Source organism: Drosophila elegans, unplaced genomic scaffold, assembly GCF_018152505.1.
Source record: "Drosophila elegans isolate 14027-0461.03 unplaced genomic scaffold, ASM1815250v1 contig_814, whole genome shotgun sequence".
In the NCBI taxonomy this organism is placed as follows: domain Eukaryota; kingdom Metazoa; phylum Arthropoda; class Insecta; order Diptera; family Drosophilidae; genus Drosophila; species Drosophila elegans.
In genome coordinates this window covers 13,642,824-13,662,903 of record NW_024546167.1, presented here as the reverse complement: position 1 = coordinate 13,662,903, position 20,080 = coordinate 13,642,824, and the positions used below count along the sequence as shown (strand labels likewise).

Here is a 20,080-nt window from a genome sequence, read left to right as displayed (position 1 = left end):
CATCTCTCATAGCCTTAGACTTTGCTCGCTATGTAATAACACACACACACACACGCACACTGTTGGAATGATTTTTATTATCTTTTAAATTATTGTTGAATTTTGTTTTATTTTTTTACATATATATTTACACTGTTAAGATTAGTTTTTATTTTGTGTGTATTTGTTTATGATAAATATATATAATGTGTATTCATGTTCATGTTCAAATCGGATAGTGCCGCCGCCGCCTCTCTATATCTTTGCACACTTCTCACTTCGAACCCCTTCTCTCTCGCGTGCAAGTCTTTCATTCGTTTTGGCCGTCGATTAAAAAGGCGCACCAAACAAAAAACAAACAAAAACACACACCAGAAACAAACAAAAGAAATGACACTTTTTAACTATATAAATACCAGAAGGAATCCCTCCACTTTTTTATGTTCATTGCAGACTGCAAACAAAAAAAAAAAATAATGAGAAAAAAAATTATCAAAAAAAAATATGAAGTTAATATAAAATAAAATTAACAATTAACCGCTTACACAAAATGTCGAAAAGAAAGGAAGCCGCGTATCGAGCATTGATTGATTAATAATTGATTGTAATTCTTAGATATATGATTGCGCAAATTGTTTGTTATTATTATTTTTGATTGCATAAACATTTGATACATTATATATTATATAACTGTTTTTTACGTTTATAAATTATTTTTGATTATACCACTTATTGATTACTGATTATTTATATGTATACATTAATTAATTATCTTCTAAGACATGTTTGCTACTTTTATACGAAATCAACCGAACCCAAAACCGAACCGCGACACAAACAACAATTCACAATTTTTATACTCGCTTAGTTTTTATGTTTTTTCATTGTTTAATTGTACCCAAACGCAGGAGAAAGAAAAGATGGATTAACCCTAATAATAATGCAGACAAAAACCATTTTGCCGTTTCTTAATTTTAAACAAAACCAACTAAACGCACTGAAAATAGTTGAAATTTTTGTTCTTAATTGTTGAACTATTTTTTTGTTTAGGCATTTATTTTTTAAAATAATTTCCTTGTTTAAAAGCAACACGGACGAATTTGTTGTTTTGCCTGAAACTATATTACTATATTATATGCAAAAAATTATTTGTTGTCGAAATGAATTTAAATAAAAATATTAAAATGTGTATATCAAATAAAAAACAATGCGATATTTATGTACATCATGCAAATGTTTTTAATGCTGTGCCCCTCTCCTCGCAGTTAGTGGCAATTTCGAGAACGAAATCGAGTTAACTTGAGCGTGTGCATAAATCTATTTAAAAATAAACAATTAACATTTAACTGAAAGTTGGCAATCAGCGCAGAAGACTTAAAACATTTATAACTATTATAATTATACAATTAAATATGTCTATGTCCCCGCATAAGCATATGTATTTATATATTAATGTATGATAAACACTTAAATGAGTAAAAAAAAAAAAAACAAATCTCAAATAATTTAATAGTTATAAAGAAGAAAATGAAGGAAAAACATGCCAAGCCAAGCCAGACCAATAGCTTCATTATGTTTTGTTCTTCGAAAGTAAATAGGTATTAAATACAAAAGACATAGAGTGCGTAACAGAATGACCAGAAATTAGGATTTATGATGTCTTATTGTCATGTTTCGCACTGTATGCACTTGGACTTTTTTGCTTGCAATGATTTTAATTAAAAGCATTTATTTTGATAGGCCTCAAATGATTGCAAACCTAACGAAAGTGTTCTTTAAGGGTTAGTTAAAAAGGAAGATAAAAAGTTAGATTTTTAAAGTGAATATTTAATATACTATTAAGGCAAGGAAATAAAACTTTTTGAGACTACAAACGCAACATTAACAGGAACAGCATTTAAAAAATGTTTATTTTGTAATTTTAAAAGTAATCACTATTTTTTGTTGGTTTTGCTTGGAACGCGACGCGAACCCCCCCGCCCCTTAAAACCCATGTCGTCCCCCCATTGACACACCCACACATAAGCAGGTATTAGATTTCTTGAATATAATTTTACATTATTGTATTAAAAAACGTAGTATTTAACTAAAATAGTTTCCTCTTTGTTTGTTTTGAAAAAACGCTTTGCTTTGTGTAATTTTTGATTTGGTTTGATTTATTATATATTTGAATTATTCTATATTTAATTATGTTTTCTGTGTATTTACTTAAGTGAGATTATTAAATATACGAAAATATATTTTTTAGTTCTTTCTTGTTGTAAACTTAATTGACTTTAATTGACTTATTGTATTGACGATGATGTATCTATGTAATGGTAGCTGTAATAACGATGAAGGGTTTAAACAAAAGTATTGTACGTTTTCTGTGTGAGAAACACTTTTTACTTGAGAACCAAAAAAAAAAAAAAAAAAAAAAAAATAAACAAACAAAAACTGTTGAAAATTTTTTATATAAAAATTGTTGAAAAAAAAAACCTAAAACACAAAAGAAACTGCTAATTGATGGTATTTATTATGGCATAATGCATACTATTTAATTGTATTTATTATTAGCATTTTAGCGTGCACAAACAGTTGCTGACAAGGACCTTTATTTGTATTTTGTGCTTGCATAAATTTGTTTTTATGTTTATCAACTATTATTATTATTATTACATTTTTAAATGTTATACAACAAACGAACTACAAACACACAACATGGGACACAACAAATAATAAAAACTATATCTAAACAATAGCAAAGCAAAACTGCTCTACGAAACTGAAACTATTGTTAAAGCCGAAACAAAAACACAACCCAACAAATGCCACAAAAACCAACTGAGAAACAATTAAAGATTTTTATACATATTCTGATAAAAAAAAACCCCACAAACTGTTTGCTTTATTTATTATTTATTTGTATTGATTTTATTCTTTTACGTTCTTAGCATTTTTTAGATTCGTGTGTATTGGTTTGAACAGATGCGATGTTGTTAACACCTTGATGCCGACCCTCCTGCTTCCCTTTCACCCTTTCTTCCTGCCCCGCCCCCCTTTTCTCCGTCTCTGACATCTATCTATAGTAGTGGTAAACTATTTAATCTTTATATGGATATATATGTGAATGTATGTTGATAAACAAATTGATGAATTGAGAATCTAATAGACTGTGCAACAAAAAAAAAACAATGGAAAAACCGATAAAAGTTTTTTAAATATATATATTTCGATATATTTAAACATCGGTTAAGGAGCAACAACACAACCCTAGAGGAAAAATGAAAACCAAATAATATTTATACTTACCTATAAGATAAATTGTGTAACTATAGCACAGTGAGCTATCAAAACTAACTATATTAGCAGTTTTATTTCCGACATTCCAGATCGATATGTAAACGATTTATACCGCCAATTAACTGTGCTCTAACTCTCTATATAACCAAAAATGGGCGTCAACAGGCCCTTTGACACCTGCTTTGGTATCTTGCTCTATATATATAAACCGATTTATGTATGTTAACATTGCCGATATAGTATATGTAGTTGGGCATTTTGCGTGTGTCGCCATTTGTGATTAGTTTTTTTTTGGGCCAAAGTCTCAAGTAACCCAGAAAATAAAAGACGCCAAAAAATGTAAGGAAAATTCTGAAAGGAAATTCAAAAGTAAAGTAACTCCACCAGTCGCGAAAAGGTAAAAGTAAACCATTTAGGAAGTCAAAAAACATTTGAGTAGTGCTAAGTGTAAGTGTTGTTTGATAAATGGCAATGCATGCTGGTGTCGAAAGAGGCACCACATAAACATATATATATATATTAATCATATTATTGCTACTATTATTTTTTGTGATTGTTAGGAGCTCTCTATGAATGTTGAAAGGAATCGGAATCGGAATCGAAGCGAAATCGAATCGAGATCGATCCATCTACGGGTCGGTCTCTCTCTTTTTGGGGTTGGTCAAGAGACTGTCAGGCACAAGTTATAAAAAACCAAACAGAACAGAACAGAACTAGAGGTTAGGATATATAAATACAAACATATTGGTGTTTGTGTGTCATATCTCAAAGAATCATTTTAATTGTAGTTTATATTTTTGATAAATGTTATTAAGGAACGGAACAAAAACGTAAATCAAAGTCATTTGTCGGCATTGTTGAGCATATTTGTATGGAATTTAAATTTTGTACAAGTTCTAGTAGATCGGCGGCAGTTCGAATTCGAAAAGGTGTAGAGGAATGGCAAAATAGCAGCGAACTATAATGAATGTAAACCAAATCCAAAAAGTAAATTAAAATTCAAACTGGCTTCGTAGAAGTGTTTTTAAGTATTATTAGATTATGCATAAAGAAAGCTCTGAACCAAATGCTTGAACCACTAAATTATTATGGATATAACATATAGATATATGCAGCTAACTGAATAATCAATAAGTGTGTGTGTCTATGTTTCGTCCAGAATCCAATGTAAAACGATCTCAGATCAGGGTTAATCTTTCTAACCGATTCGAAATGGTTTTGCATTCGGGGCCGGGATCTTTTCAATAAGTAGGTTTTTAATTCTTATAGTCCGTCAAATGTTTTAAAATGAATAATACGAAAATATGAGAACAACAAAATATATTTAATATGCATGCTTGAGTAGTGTCTGTTTGAATGTCTGTAATTTGTATGTAACTCAACATAGAATTAGTGTCAAACGATCGGTTCATATCCCTTTTGATTTCCCTAATTTCTCATTAGGAGTAAGGTTAAATAGATTAGAAATTGAGGAACAAGATCAATTCATTCGATTAATAATTTATATTGACATTTTTAACGCTTGGTTACGAACTTCACCGAACATTCAAGTAGCAATCCAAACCACAACTAACATAAATGATAAAATACCAAACAAAATAATTAACTATGACTGATTTTATACACGAATTGAAAAAAAGATTTACACAACAAATTATACACATATACATACATATATATGAATATTTATATTTATAATGTTGCTACTATATAAAAATAAATCAAGTTGAAGTTGAAGCCCTGGATAAAGTCCTGGACCTCTCCATCTGTAATACATTTTACACACTAGGCTATTTACCACTACATACTTATATATCTACGAATATATAAAAATATATTTATGTGCGTGTTTAAAGGCAAAAATCCAACCACTTAGTAGTGAACTCAACAGTTTTTTAACACTCAAAAACAACAAAATCTTAGACTGCTTCGAAAACGTAAACGTGAAACTAAACAAAAATATATAAAAAAGCTCTTGTGAAATAAAATGAATATAAGACTCGTTTAGGGAATTTTTCTGAACAGATTTTTCCGTTTCCGCTTTTATTCTCCCTCTGCACTTGTTTAAACTGAGAAATTATAACTAAACTGACTTTAAGCTGAAAACTGATTTTTCACTCTTTAATGAACTAAAAACTCTAAACGCGCAAGACAAACAACAAGAACATGGAAAATAAATATTTTCGCTAATTTTTCTAGCTGCAAAATAAAATATTTATATACATCCATAAATATAATCAATAATTATAATGCATATACAAAATATAAGGCATATTAACTGTTTGTTGTTAGCTGCTTATTCTTCCTATTGAAGATTACCAAAAAATTAAAACTAAAAAAAAAAAAACACATTCATATCCCAAGCATTTTTGTAATTTTTAAAGCAAAAGCAACATATTGAAAACTAACACTAAAAATACAACAAAAAAAAGTAAAAACTAAAAAAAAGGAATTTTTTAAGTCAAACCTTTTAAGGCAAAAGTTAATCTAACTTTAAATGAGAACCAAATGGGCAATGTATAATGCAATAACTAAATAGGAAGTTTATTGTTTTGTTCCATAATTTTTAAAGAATATCGTTTTAAAAAGTAGTTTTCTATCGAAAGCAACAAAAAAAAAAAAAGGATTGAAGATTTTTATATCTTTATTTTGTACGAAAACCCATTTTATTTATTTAATTTTTAATTTTATTTCTTACAGTATTGCACAAATTGCACAGCAACATCAATGACAACAACAAGAGCTACTTGGCAGACAGAATACAGCAACATTTCATTTGAAAACGAAAAACAAAAGAAAAATATTTTTAATAACCAAACATTCCCCATTAAATTGTGTTATGTTAAATTTGTTATTGGAGAAAGGAAGACGTAACTAATGAATGGATCGCATTCATTTCGATGGCAATGCATGGACAAGTTTACGTTACGCAATTATTTTAAATCAATTTTGGGACTCAAAAAATTATATAAATATTAATATATTTGCAATTAGTGGAAATGAGTCTCTACGGTCGAACCGCACACACACACAAAAAAAAAAAAAAAAAATACACACAGACAAGAATCAACGTTGCTAAATCATTGAAATATGCATAAATGTTAGCTCATCTTACTCATAATCACGCATTCGATATAGATTTTAGTATTTATAAAGCTATATAGTGCAACTAAGCCGATCATGGAATCATCATCTAGTCATCATGCATACATATATGTATTTTTATATTAATTAACATTAAAAAACAAAAAAAAAACAAAAACGAAACCGAAAAAGAACACCAATCTAATGTTAAATGTCGTTATAATTAAGTTTTCTTTATATACACATATATATTATGTTTTAGCTAACGATTTAATTGATTTTAATGTCTCCCGCAATTTGAATTTCTCTGCTAAAGCCAAGTTGAATTTAAAAATAAAAAAAAACAAGAGTATACTGTATACAGGGTGTTGCTTAAATGGCTTTCATATACTATTTAATATAGTGATATGAAAATAAAACATTTTATCTGCTAAAATAATATGTTTTCTTTATGGTTAATTGTTTACACTGTACGTTCAGTTACAACTCGTATATTTCGCTCAAATTTTGTTTTACATTTAAGAAATACAAAGAAAAACTAACACTAAAATACAAATACAAATAAAAAATAATAAAAATGTTAAGTAAAGGACAAGAAAATGTGGAAAATATGGACTGACAAGCAAATAATGTATATCATTGAGGGTTGGCATTTTTATTCAATAAATATATATAAAAATCTATATTACATGTAGACTTTGTCAGGCAGGCCATTCTCAGCTGTTTCGAACGAGGAAATTGTTAACTTTTTGCGTTGAAATGAAAAGGAAAATAAAAAATATATACACGCCCACCAAATGCATACTATATGCCATATACTGTTTCTAATATGCATACAAAGTAATTTAACCACAGTACAGAACAATTACAATTTGGTTCAAGTTTTGTAACTGACTCAACTTACTGCCAGGATCAGCTCAGCTCAGCTCCTCAGACACCCTGCATGATACTCACTCAGTCAGTCAGTCAGTCAGTCAGTCATTCAGTCATTCAGTCACTCAACCATTCAATTAGTCATTCAACACTCAAGCAATCTTACCCACAAAACGAGCACAATTAATTGTAATAAACCAATGGCAATTTTCTTGAGAAAACGTAACCAAATACGCATTTAACTTGAACATTTTATATTTTCAATTACAACAAACTGTTTTTCTTTTATATTAAATTTGAATTCGTCAAGAACAAGCAAAAAAAAAAAGAAAGCAAAGCAAATTAAAATGTAATCATAATCGTAACTAAATCGAATACGATGTAATTGAATGTGAACGTTATTAACTCATTAACTATTATTATTAACTAAGATTCCAACTGTATGCGCATTTTATATATATACTTATATATACAAAATTAAGGCAAACACAAGATAACAACTCATTAATGTAATGTGTAAGAGAAAACCAAAATTACTTACAGTAAATTATATATAAATATTTTTATACATGTGGAAAACGTAAAAGAATGAAAAAATCATAATAATTAATGAAAAGCTCGCTGGGTGGCGAGTTCGCGAACACCTATTTGAATTTGATATAACAGATTTTGAACTCTACTCAAAAATCCAATAGCAACGTCAACAGCGTCAGCGGGAACTTGAAAAATAATAATAGAAACAAATGAAAGTCTTTTTAATGCTTAGGGGCCACAATTTTCGAAGTAATTAAAAAATGAAAAACATGAAATTATTATTATATTAAAATATGGTATTAATTAACATTTAAAAAATGTTGTGTAACATTAACATTAAACCAACCAACAAGAACAACCAGCAACAACAATTGTATTGTAAGAATTTCTATTTCCATTAAACCACAATAAAATTATTTTGTTTTTAAATAATTCAAATGCGTTTTAATATCTGTTACAGATTTTTTTACAGTACATTATATACTAAATAATGTAATTATGACTGGTAAGGATCATATTTAATCTAATTAATAACTAATGCAAAGGTTGATGGTGCCTTAATTTTAAAACATGGTAAGATCTTTGGAAATGTGCCATAATGATGATAAGGTTGTGAGGAACTTGAAAAGTTGTTAAACTAAGATAAGATCTTAGCTGCATACTATATGTTTTTCCTGACTGATTTACTGAAAACGATGTGGACGGCCGTTCGCATAGTGACTAAATACCAAAGTCATAATGGGAAAGCTGATACTTTTGGGAAACACAAAATTTATGTTTATTTCGTTTTTAATCTTTGCTTTCTAGGTCCGGAAATGATCCACATCCTATATCTTCTGCTTAATTTCATATTGCAATTTTTTTTAGTGTTTAGTTAAACAATATAAAAACAATATTTTGTTAAAGTAATCATCCTAATCGGTTCCTTTTGGTAGTTTTTGGGTCCTGCAAAAAAAAAAAAAGTTTAAGTAAACAGATACAAAAGCAGTTTTAAAGTAGAACTAACATAACGCGCAGCTCTTCCAGCGTGGGAACATTCAAGCGAGATGGTAGCTTGGCACCATCCTCCTGCTGCACTTCCTGCGGATGCTTCTTCAACTTGTGCGACCGGCAATTGGCATTGCAGGCGAAGGACTTCCCGCAGTAGTTGCAGACATACGGTCGCAAACCCGTATGGCTGAGCAGGTGCGTCTTGAGGGTTTTCGAGCGCTTGAAGAGCGCCCCGCAGACATCGCACTTGAGGCGCCGCTCCTCGCTGTGTACCAACTTGTGCATGTTCCAGGTGCGTCGCGTCTGCAGCTTCTTGCCGCAGATGTTGCACACGAAACTGGGCTCCGCATGGATTTGATGGTGGGCCTTCAGGCGAGCCCGATTCTTGAAGCCCGCCTTGCAAACGCTGCACTCGAAGGGCCGACTGTCCGTGTGCACCAGCTTGTGCTCATTTAGGGCTGTGATTGTCTTCAGTTGCTTGCCGCAACTATCGCATATGTATGGCTTGACATTCTGATGGATGCCCTCTTTGTGCAGCTTCAAAGCCGTTGTGGAGGATAGAGTTTTGTTGCACAGATCACAGGTGGTTGTGGCCTTGTCCACCTTCACACGCCGCTCGACACGGCGACACTCGCGCTCCAAGTGCTTCTCGTAGGAGGCGCGATTCCTGTAGCCCTTGCCACATTTTTCACAATTCATGCGTCCACGTTTCGCCTTTTCCTCGGCAATTGACTCTGGAGCATATTGCGGGGTCGTCACAATAACGAGCTGCATTTGCTGACTCTTTTCGGGCAGGAATTCGGCATCATCGTCACAGCTGTCCAACAATTCGGGCTTGATATCCTGCTCCTGGAAAACCGCAGAGACCGTGCTGTCCACTCGGCACTGGGACAACTCGTCTTCATGCAGCTCAACTAGCACTTCGTCTGTGTCTAGACGACTTTTGGATTTCTCTGACAAAATGGGACCTATGTCAATAAATTCCTGCTTTGGTGGTATTCCAATTTGCAGACTGTTTTTGGCTTGGACTAGGTACGGTTGGGATACCCGCATTTCGAGTTCTGTGCCGGCGGCTTCCACACCGATGGGAGATTCTTGTAACACACTATCTGGCTTTTGCTGGATCTCCGATTCGTTTTCGGCCGACTGCATGGGCTTGATGATGTGCGTCCAGTCGTCCTCGCAGAGGCCGTACTGCTGGCGCAGTGCAGCCACATCCAGGTGCTTGCCGGGCTCCGTTGCCGTGCGTCGCAGGACCTCGAAAATGGCCTGAACCTTGGTAACATGCTCCGCAAAATCGATTAGTTCACTGATCAGGGTATAGCACTCGGTGCACAGCACGCTGCTCAGCTCATCCTCCAGTCGCATCTGCGGGTCGGGGTATAGATCGTTATCGCTATAACTATAAATATGGCTTATGTCGGGCCGACTTACTTCGACTTCAAAGTACTTGCGAATGGCCATTATCAGGACGTTGTCCCAGGCCTGATCATTGCCGCTCATTTGCACCTTCACGTTGCCACGGGCGTCGTCCTTGGCACACAGTCGACACCAGTTGAGCCAGTGGCATTCCGTCATCTTGGCAACCGAATGCAGTCGCCTTTTTGGCCGCCTTTTCGTCCAGAAACCTCAATTGTTTACTTTTATTCCAGCGATTAGAGTATTTGTTTGGTGTGGTGTGACCAGCTTTCATTTGCCAACGTTTGGCAGCGGCAAATACTAAACGGTATTTTTATTTAACCCCTGCGCGGAGCAAAGGATTAAAAATAACTGTAAATATACAAAAAAAAAAGACCATTCGCTTATAATTGCTGGCAAAAATATGGATGCTCATAAAAAAATGATACAAAAATCAGAGAAAAAAAGCGTGTAACAGCCTTTTGTGGCTAAAAAAAAGAACATAGACTACAGTTTTAGATTTTTCGGTAAAAAAATTACACAAATTTAAAACTATAGAGGTTATATTATTTTGTATTGAATTGATTTCTTTACTTTAATACTGTCTGTAGATTATTTATAAGACACACTTTTAGAAACTAAACTTTCAGTTTTTTTTTTGAGTGCTACATAAAAATTGTTCTTTTATTTACTGATAAGACCGAGGCAGGTGGATTTTTATTTGAAATTTGTGTGGACGGCAGATGTTAATGTTAATCAACAGCAACGAGGACTGCCACAGCATCCCGGAATGCAGCTACGACGGCAACATGGCACCGCGGCAGTGCCGGTCCAGCAATTGAAGCAGAAGTTGGTGCACTGGATGCAGGTGGGCAGGTTGCAGCAGCCTCCGGGATTGCAGCACATCTTGGAGCCGTTGATTGCAGCGGGTGGATAGATTTAGGTAGGTAAAAAAGATCACCTAAAATATCAGGATAAAATTAATAGCGGTGTTCAGAGACAGAGTGATTATATTCCCTGTCAACATTTGGCAACTCCTGATATCAAAATTTAGAGACTACTAGATGGATAACAAAATATATGATTGAAAACGTCATAAGACATTGAAATCTTTTAGCACTCGAGAAAAGGAATTTTTTTTTTATCAATCTTTGGCTGCCGATAACGTCATCGTAACTTATGGTATGCTCTATAATTATATATTCATTTTACTTGCCATGGAAGTACCTATGAAGAGCCAACAACAAACACATAAAATAGTTCAAGCAAATTCTAAAATAATAAAGAAAACCTACTTAAATACAAAAATATACAATTTTGTATCATTAAATAGTAAAATTGATTATCCGCTAAATGAACACTCATCCAAGTGACTTAATTAAAAATAAACGCCCTTTAAATGTGAAATTAAAATGGTAACAAAACTGAATATACTGGCAAATAAATTCGTTTATTCATTCATGTTGGTGTGCAGATTACAGATTTGTGTGAAAGATAGTACTGCTGATGGATTTTGCTCTAAATCTTGATTGCTTTCCTTTGGAAATCCATATCCTAGCAACAACCCCGGGGTCCGCAGGGCATAAAGGTGCATTGAATGTAGGCTGGAGTGCAGGGCACGCAGCAGAGTTCAACGCAGCAGTTGTAGCATCCTCCGCAGGGATCGCAGCATCGAGGTCCACAGGGTCCACAGCACATGATCTGGTAATTTGATCAAAAGTTGTTAAAAAGCATTTATAATACACTTCCTAAACTTACTATTTAGTTAATTAGCTTTTGGCAAAGACCTCAGCGTATCCTTGTTTCCTTCTAAAAAAGCTTATGTTGGCTACACAAAAAAAAACATATACATTTCGTTATTCTAAAATTACATTTGAACTTACACTCGGCTTAATTACAGAAACAGGATCAACCAACAAAATAAGTACTAAAAAATGTTGGACAAAAACAATTTTCTAAGGTGTTAACACAATGAATTTAAAAAAACGAATGACGAATTTATTTAGCTTTGTGTAAAACAAGGTGTAAAATGACAACGAAATTCAAGGCCTACATTATTTAAAACACAAATTGTAAGTCAGAAATAGGAAAATCCTTGCTGACCTGTTAATTAATGTGTTAGTGTGGCAAGTTTTAAATAAAGGTTAATTCCAATACCCAAGATCTCCCTTAAAATTTCGTTTTAAATACAAAAACTCAGTACATATGTTGATGAGATAAATAATTATTATATTTTCGAGTAAGCATATCGGAAATCAACCGGCCTTGGATGCTTCGATGCCAGGACTCCACTGGGGATAGTCCATCTGGGTGGCCGCCTCGTATTCCTGCACCAGGCAGTCGACCGTTTCCCGGGCCAGGTCCAGTTCGGTGAGATCGTCCCGGAACATGGACTCGCGCCGGAAGTTGTCCAGGAAGGCGTTCCGCTTCTTCAGCTTGTCGTACTGGGCCAGGGCCCGCTTGAAGAGCCCACTGATCCCGGTGTGGTTGGCCAGCATCAGTCCGGAGACCTTGTGGGCCGACTGCACATACGGGGAGCTACGCGGCAGGGCCACCTGGATGCTGGCCGGACCCCAGGGTATGAAGTTGGCCAGCTTCCGCTCCCGGATGCGCTGCAGCGACTTGTGCACCTGCGAGGGATCCACTTCGCCCTGGATGATGTTCAGGATGGAGATGAAACAGTGTCGGCTTTGTTTGTCCGCCGTCGCGGACACCATCATGTTCTTGGACTGCAGCAAACGACGCATCACATCCAGCACGGTGGTCTTTCGCACACTCGTTTTGGTCTGCAAACAATTTATTTAAAACATTTTATCTAACATATTTCACACTATATAATGGTTACCTATGCATTTCAGTATGAAAACTTTAATGATTTGCAAAGCAAATTTTATAACCAATGACTTTTAAATATCAATTATCAACAGATTCAAGGGCAAAAATGAATTAAAAATGTGAAAGTCTTAAAATAGTTTTGGGAAAACTATTATAAAAGTTTACCAAAACAATAGCTGCAAAATAATGTAAAAAATCTGGTATTATATTGTATGATTAGAGCTTATTAAGAAATGCCTAAAATGCTTAACAAAAAAATGGATGTAAATAATATTCTACAAAATTTGGTAAGTTAAATAAGTATTCTTACCAAAACAATGGATATAAAGTATTGTTTAAAATTTGGTTAATGTTTGTAAAAAAAAAACTGTTAAGTAAAATCAGAGTTTTTGAAGGAATGTACTGAAAGCTTTCCAAAACAATTGAGGCAAAATATTATTTAAAATCTGGTAAGTGTTAAAACAAATAAGTATTAGAAAAGAAATTGGATGAAGTGAGGGTGTAGATGTTTGAAAATATCTTCTAAATTTAATATTCTCTGTATAAAAAAGCAGAGCAGAGTTTTAACACAAATACAGTAAGGGTAGTAAGACTCACCTCACAATCGGTGATCAGTGGGGTATAGCCAGTCATCAGGAAGTGCAGCTGCGGCGTCGGAATAAGCGCTGCCGCCAATCCGATCAGATTGTTGTTCATGTACGAGGGATATCGCAGAGTGGTGGTGCTCAAGCTCATGATGGTGGACACCAGGTTGTTGATCTGCGTGAAGGTGGGCGTCTGGATGTGCAGCCTCTCTGTGGCGATGCGATTCAAGGCGGTATTATCGAGGACCACCACACTATCCGCGCACTTGGTCAGTCGCTTCAGTGTGAGAATCGAGTTGTAGGGCTGCACGACCACGTCGCTGATCTCGTCCTGGTTGGGGAAGACGCTGTACGTCTGGATGAGCTTCTTGGGAAAGCGATCTGCTAGTCTCTCCAGCACATACGATCCCATGCCGGAACCAGTGCCGCCGGCAATTGAGTGACACAGTACGAATCCCTCCAGCGAATCGCTGCCATCCGCCTCGCGATCCAGGATATCGAACACCTCCTCCTGCACCTTCTCGCCCTGGCTGAATCCGGAGGCCCAGTTGTTGCCGGCTCCTCCGCCGTGCTTCGAGAGATACACGTTCTCCTGGTTGTACAGCTGGCCAATGGAAAAACCAATTAGTTTGGAACTACATGTTATATGATATCAAATGATGATCAACCTCATCTCTTTAAGATTGAATAAACTTCTTTATTTAAATATTTTCGATAAATATCTTTATAATTTAAATTTCAAAATTCTATTCAAGATATAATATAGTAGTATAGTAGGGTATATATTTTTTAGTATTGAATTATTACTTATACTTGAATACTGGCTCGAGACACTCTTATTAAAACTAAATTTTTAGTTTTTTGGGCGTAAGGTTATTGTAGAGAAATTCGTGTTATATAAACTTGAGTTGAAAAAAGTAATTTTATAAATTTAAGAAAAATTTCAACTGAAATTGTATTATGATTTTTTTCTTATGCGTGTATTTCAGTTTTTGTTACTTTATATAGTTAGTAAGTTGGTTGTTTAAAAAAATATATATGTGACTAGAAAAAAAAACTGTTAACTGACCTTGGCATACGGCGAGGTCATGATGTTGTTGATGACTCGCGGCTCCAAATCTATAAGCACTGCGCGTGGAATGTAGTGATTGTCATCCGCCTGATAGAAGAACACGTCCTTTCGATCCTGACCGTCGGTAGCGAAGTCTTCCAGGACGCCATCTGGGGAGATGCCGTGCTCCAGACACAATCTCTTCCAGAACTCGAAACCAACTGCGCCAAAATTGAGCTTAGCTGAAATCAGGGTATTTTCCTGATTTAATGTGACTTACTTTGATTGCCGCATTGGCCCAATTGAAGGGTTATTATTTCACTTGGCATTTTTCTTTATCTTTAGTTATTGCTCTTTACCATACACGCAAACTTAACTGTTCTTGCTAAATAAATGGATGCTGGGGATGGAAAAACTTTAATTAATATCGATATTGGAGAAGTATGTTATCAAGATTCATATTTGGTGATTTTCTAAAAAGTACACTTATATTCCAAATATATTTTAAAAGTTTAAAAATTTTTTTTACGTTTATTTATAAATTCAAAAATTAGACAACAAGTTTAGTATCACTTTTATAGTCAAGTTTTCATATAAGTTATATACTTTTGAATACTTTCATTTAATTTTAGTTAACGTTTTACACACTTTTGATTCAATAATTTTGTCACCTCGAAGTCAAAATTTTTGTTTCCAAAATTCTTAATTCAAAAAGGTGCAGTGTTGAACAGCGCGGAATTAACAAGTAAATTGCCAGACACACCCTGTGACTAAGAGTAACGGTTCCTTGGTGGCTATTATTTTTCTGACACCGCAAAACGTTCACACTGGCAGCAAAAATTCCAATTGAGAGACCTAAAAACTTGTGCTAAATGTTATTTTAAGAATATTAAATAAAAACCGAAATGCTGCGGCAGGAGAATTTGGCGGCCAACTTCTGCGGCCTGCTGGCCACCCAAGGATACAAAGGTAAGATCAATTAAATAACTATTTACGATAGATATCACGAAATCAAAATCTCACCAATTTCGTAGAGAAGGCAAACGAGTGGCGCATTTTGGGCATCGAGCAGGATGGATCCCTGCTCACATCCTGGATATTCGAGTATTCGGATGAGGAGCAGCGCAAGGAGACGTGCATTGGCCACTTCCATGCGACCAAGAAGCAGCTGCGACTCCTCTGGACACTGGACAAATGCTGCGAGATTATCCAGGCAACGATCAATAGCAGTGTCACCTTGTTGTCCTTTGTGGAGAAAACGGAGGGAAAACTATACCAGGCCTTTGTTGTCGAGGTGCGCAGCTCCGAGGGCGGCACGGCCACGCCCCTAAACGCAGAGCCCACTCCCCGCCAGATAATGACCCAGTTCCTGTGGCGAGTGGAGAGTGCCACGCGCACCTGCTGGCAGGACAAGCTCCTGGTGCTTACCCACGAGGAATGTAGGTATCCTGTGTAGTCCATCCCATCATTAAATACCTAACACTTGAGTTTCCCTTTCCCAGCCATCAAGCAGTATAGCTGCGTGGTGAAGCAGAGCTCGACAACATCACCAATTGGAGGCGGCGAGGTCAGCGCCTGGCGTCTGGACACCAGCATCCTCACCCACGAAACCCTGGCCCGCAACTTCAGCTGGGCCCAGTGGGATCCCGAGTGCCAGGCCCTCTACTACATCCACCTGAAGCCCAAGGCCAAGAGCCTCAGTCTGCTGGACGAACGGGAGGAGGCCGGCGAGCAGGCGACGCCCGTTCTGAGTCCCACACTCTCGGCCTTTCAGTTTAACGAGAAACAGCCCACGGAAACAGTGGTGGGTGCTTAGGATTGCAATCTAGATCATCTTCCATAAATCTCTGGGAACTGAATTCTCAAGAGAAAACAAATTTAGGTGCCAAAGAATTTTCTTGAGCTCAGTGAATAGCTTTCAAAACCAACCGATGTTTAAATTTACGCTGAAACAGCTTTGAATTCCTTTAAATTCTTGGCACCTACTGATTTTTGATTTGATTTTTAAACCAACTGTGCGCGAAACTTGTTTAAATAGCTATAATTCCTTGGCTGTTAATGTTAAAACATTGTTTTGTTTGATATTCTTGAAAACAGTACATGATTGATAATAATTGAGGGCATGATTACAAATAATTAACCCATTTTATATTCTTAACAGTATTTAAGGTTCTAAAGATTCTTTCAGACATTTAAAGATTTATTCCGTTCTTAAGCAAACTAATCGAATATAAATGTCGTTTTGTAAATGTAGATCTTTAGCTTAAAGTATCTTGACTATTTGAAAGTTATCTGATAATATGCTCTGTGCTTCCAGCTTAACATACCGCTAAACTTGCCGAAGCTGCCGAATGGCTCCCAGGAGGAAACGCCCAGCTACGATGATGATGCAGTGCCGCTGCGCGTGCACGACAGTTCGCTGAATTTAATCATTCTGGCGGACACCTCGGGGATGTTCTTCGTGTGCCACTACTACCTGTACCAGCCGATGCAGTCGGACGTGCAGAAGGACGTGCACTTCGCGTACTCGGTGACACTGCTGCACCACGGCTGTGTGGTGCACTGCGTGATGCCCGGCGTGCCGTGGCAAAAGGCCCGTCTGCTGAGGCCCACATTTGCGCTGCATGGCCAGCATCACCTGCTGGTGTCGTCCGCCTTCTTCGTCCACCTGCTGGACGTGGGACTGCAGCACGAACCGAACTGCCACATTGTGTGTGCGGCCCACAATCGAAGTCCCGATCGCACCCAACTGGTGCCATTGCGAAAATGGGGATCGCTGGCCTACGATGCGGCCACTTTGGATCTCGTTTCGCTCACTGTGCCCAAATCGCATCTAATCGAGGCCTTTCGCAATGACAGTTCGCTGGACAATCGAATCAGCATTATCCACTACTTTCTGCTGCACTCGAACGACATGGATGTGCTGGCCGAGCTGCTTAACAGCATCCTAGAGCGACCGCTCTCCCTGGACACGGTGGCCCTGCTGAAGGAGGCCCTAGTGGCCGGCAGCTATGCCGCTGCAGTTCGCGGCCTGCCGGAGGAGGCCAAGCCACTGATGAGGCTCCTACCATTGACCACGGCCCTGGCCTCACGGCCCATTCACGCCAAAGTGGCCGACATCAGCGTGGGCCTGTCCCACGAAACCCTGCACAACACCAGCATGATGCTGCTGTCGCCACAGCAGCGACTTTCGCCATATCGCACGGACATCTGGACGAGACTGTGGGATCTGCTGAACGAGTCGGCCAAGCAGGAGCAGCCTCGGTTCAGTGCCGAGCAGGTAAACGAAAAGTTGATCTTCAGTTTGGCCTGCTATCAGCCGGAGGCACTTTCCCGCTGCACCACGCCCCTTTCGCCGAGGGATGCGGGCACTGGTGGCTTTGGTGACTACAGCAGCGGCAGTGCCTTTCCGTTCAGCAACGAGGTGCTGCCCTTCATCGAATTGGAGGGATGCACGGCCAGCAAGCAGGAGCATGTCATCTCTGTGGTGAGTTTAAGCTATATCTTCAACACAAGGGGGTTTACATCAATCAATCTTTCTTGCAGTATCTGCGCGAACTGAGCGTCCATTTGGTGAAGCACTCCTCGAAGCCGCACACCGGTTTTTGCTGGCTGAAGGAGACCTTCTTCGAGCGTTCCCAGGCTCCAGCCCATGTCCATGCGGTGGCCTCGCAGTTTGTTTCCTCGCAGCTGGAGCTGTCCCGCGCCCTTTGCTCCCTCGTCTGTCGAGCTGCGGGCCTGGATGCTCGTCTGGAGACGCTGCGGGGCTTTCAACTGATGTGCGTTTGTTTGAGAGTCCGAAATCTTATAATCGAATAATCTTGAACTTACAAAACACGGCAATTGCAGTGACCAAATGGCTGGCAGCCAGCAGCACTCGCTGTTCCTCATCCTCGAGCGTTATTGCCTGGCCGTGGAATCGATTGCCTTTCCCCTGCCCGAGGGCTTCTCCTCGTTCTTCACCTATCTGGGCTATCGTGCTTTGGGCTACGACATGTTCCTGCAGTATGTGGAGAATCATGTCTTCGAACTGCAAGTGGATGTGATGAAGGCCATTGTCTTTGGTGAGTATGGTAGATCATGCTAGTAATAGTAATTGTAAAATATATGTTTGTTTTGCCCATGCAGACATCGAGGACTCTCCGCTGGGCATCGAGCGAAAGCTGTCGCTTTTGTCGGCCCTACCGAAGCAGCGGGCCCAGCGATTGCTCAAGTGCTGGCAGCATCCGGATAGCCTGATGATCAGGGGCCGTGAGCATGCGGCCAACATTCTATCGGGTCAGCAACAGGAGGTCCTGCATCAGCAGCGACCATCGGCCTGTGCCAACCAGTCGCGGAATAATGCGCGTAGCGGTGAGCACCAGTTTGGTTAAACCACAATCAAAATCCCAATCATCATGATCACTTTTCATTTGCACACACCCATCACACACACACACACATCTTGTCCAGCTTTGGGCAAGCCAAACACTGTGGTTTGCCACTCACTGCTTTTGGTTTTTCTGCTTATTATTTCCACAACGCTCGTCCTGAGCGTAGCGAGCTATGTGTTCAGGCGGCGTCCGCTCACTTGTTAGCTCGTCCTCGAATCCCACACATCGCTGGCAGAGCGGTAAGAAACGCTGATCAGTGTTCGCCAGTCGTTGTCCCAGTCGTTGTCCCAGTTGTTTTTTGATTTCAAATTGAAGCCTTTACCTCTCTAATGAGTTGATTTGTTTATCTCAACCAGATTTAACTGCCGAAGCCCTTACGCCGCTGGACTCCTTCCTTGACCTGCTGACGGCCAAAGCCAGTCTAAACGAATTGGACTACAATCTGCTGATTGAAACGACTTTGAGCTCCATCGATCAGCTGAAAGTGGAGGCATAACGTGCTTGTACTTAATAATAAGTAGTATTAATGGTAGTTTACTTTGCTATGAAGGCAAAATATCAAGTTTGATCTTTATTTGATTTAGTCAAGTCGAGTTTACAGAATTTCCAAAGATGTGATTTAGATTTTTCATTGTGCAGCTTATTTGTTATTTATTATTATCTGGTTCCTATTATATGTACAACGAAGTACTTATACACATTCCATGTCTATTTATTTACAACTTTTGTTGAAACTTTGTGTACCTAATATCATTGTGCCCGTATTTATTTACTTGTATTGTGTTTATTTTATACTTGTGTAAAGCCAATGTAAGCATAACGCTATAATAAATCAACTATTTATACAATATAAAATTCATGTTTTTTGTGAAATAATAATGCAATAACTTGCAAAGTGTTAAAAAAATTAAAAACACTGAATATTAAAACCAAATATATAGTTTCGATTGTTTTTACTCCTTATAAAACTCGTTCCCTACGAAAGCGCTAAATTTTCAAAGTAAAGGCTGTCTTAAGAATAAAAGGTGTTTTAAAATGGCTATTTAAATAAAAAAAATTTCAAAAATTAATTTTTATTGAGTAGCTTCAACATTGCG

At 37.5% G+C, this 20,080-nt stretch overlaps 6 protein-coding genes across 9 annotated transcripts in view; 2 read left to right on the top strand and 4 right to left on the bottom strand.

Moving 5' to 3' along the window:
• Positions 1-8,184, top strand: part of LOC108138745 (brain tumor protein) — a 46,054-nt gene extending 37,870 nt beyond the window's left edge. For both annotated transcript variants that reach the window (XM_017261139.2, XM_017261141.2), the window contains one exon: positions 5,962-8,184. In XM_017261139.2, the coding sequence (XP_017116628.1) occupies positions 5,962-6,041 (80 nt within the window). In that variant the 3' untranslated portion in view covers positions 6,042-8,184. The remainder of the gene's footprint in view (positions 1-5,961) is intronic.
• Positions 8,185-8,506: 322 nt separating this feature from the next.
• Positions 8,507-10,421, bottom strand: LOC108138746 (zinc finger protein 2). Its single transcript, XM_017261146.2, has 3 exons — positions 10,177-10,421; positions 8,759-10,110; positions 8,507-8,697 (listed from the first exon to the last, which is right to left on the bottom strand). Exons 1-3 carry the CDS (start codon positions 10,318-10,320, stop codon positions 8,667-8,669), a joined length of 1,527 nt encoding a protein of 508 aa, XP_017116635.1. The 5' UTR covers positions 10,321-10,421; the 3' UTR covers positions 8,507-8,666.
• LOC108138749 (keratin-associated protein 9-1) lies at positions 10,404-11,181 on the bottom strand. 2 transcript variants are annotated; one of them, XR_005977878.1, is made up of 2 exons: positions 10,833-11,151; positions 10,404-10,512 (listed from the first exon to the last, which is right to left on the bottom strand). XR_005977878.1 is itself a non-coding variant. In XM_041710331.1 (2 exons), the coding sequence occupies exon 2, from the start codon at positions 11,044-11,046 to the stop codon at positions 10,897-10,899; it is 150 nt and encodes a 49-aa protein (XP_041566265.1). In that variant the 5' UTR covers positions 11,047-11,101; positions 11,166-11,181; the 3' UTR covers positions 10,823-10,896. The 2 variants fall into 2 exon arrangements, 1 of the variants encoding a protein (XP_041566265.1); XM_041710331.1 differs by lacking the exon at positions 10,404-10,512 and adding an exon at positions 11,166-11,181 and having other exon boundaries at positions 10,823-11,101.
• A 390-nt stretch (positions 11,182-11,571) lies between these two features.
• On the bottom strand, positions 11,572-12,157 carry LOC108138719 (male-specific sperm protein Mst84Dd). The gene is made up of 3 exons (XM_017261070.2): positions 12,024-12,157; positions 11,899-11,968; positions 11,572-11,841 (listed from the first exon to the last, which is right to left on the bottom strand). The coding sequence occupies exon 3, from the start codon at positions 11,836-11,838 to the stop codon at positions 11,695-11,697; it is 144 nt and encodes a 47-aa protein (XP_017116559.1). The 5' UTR covers positions 11,839-11,841; positions 11,899-11,968; positions 12,024-12,157; the 3' UTR covers positions 11,572-11,694.
• Positions 12,158-12,346: 189 nt separating this feature from the next.
• Positions 12,347-15,000, bottom strand: LOC108138663 (tubulin gamma-2 chain). Its single transcript, XM_017261004.2, has 4 exons — positions 14,891-15,000; positions 14,629-14,831; positions 13,573-14,163; positions 12,347-12,926 (listed from the first exon to the last, which is right to left on the bottom strand). The coding sequence occupies exons 1-4, from the start codon at positions 14,937-14,939 to the stop codon at positions 12,396-12,398; spliced, it is 1,374 nt and encodes a 457-aa protein (XP_017116493.1). The 5' UTR covers positions 14,940-15,000; the 3' UTR covers positions 12,347-12,395.
• A 431-nt stretch (positions 15,001-15,431) lies between these two features.
• On the top strand, positions 15,432-19,838 carry LOC108138990 (protein pigeon). Of its 2 annotated transcripts, XM_017261579.2 has the most exons (9): positions 15,432-15,579; positions 15,645-16,049; positions 16,113-16,414; positions 16,928-18,097; positions 18,157-18,389; positions 18,460-18,674; positions 18,739-18,963; positions 19,063-19,222; positions 19,340-19,419. In XM_017261579.2, exons 1-8 carry the CDS (start codon positions 15,516-15,518, stop codon positions 19,185-19,187), a joined length of 2,739 nt encoding a protein of 912 aa, XP_017117068.1. In that variant the 5' UTR covers positions 15,432-15,515; the 3' UTR covers positions 19,188-19,222; positions 19,340-19,419. The 2 variants fall into 2 exon arrangements, with proteins under 2 accessions (XP_017117068.1, XP_017117067.1); XM_017261578.2 differs by lacking the exon at positions 19,063-19,222 and having other exon boundaries at positions 19,340-19,838.
• Positions 19,839-20,080: the final 242 nt, after the last annotated feature.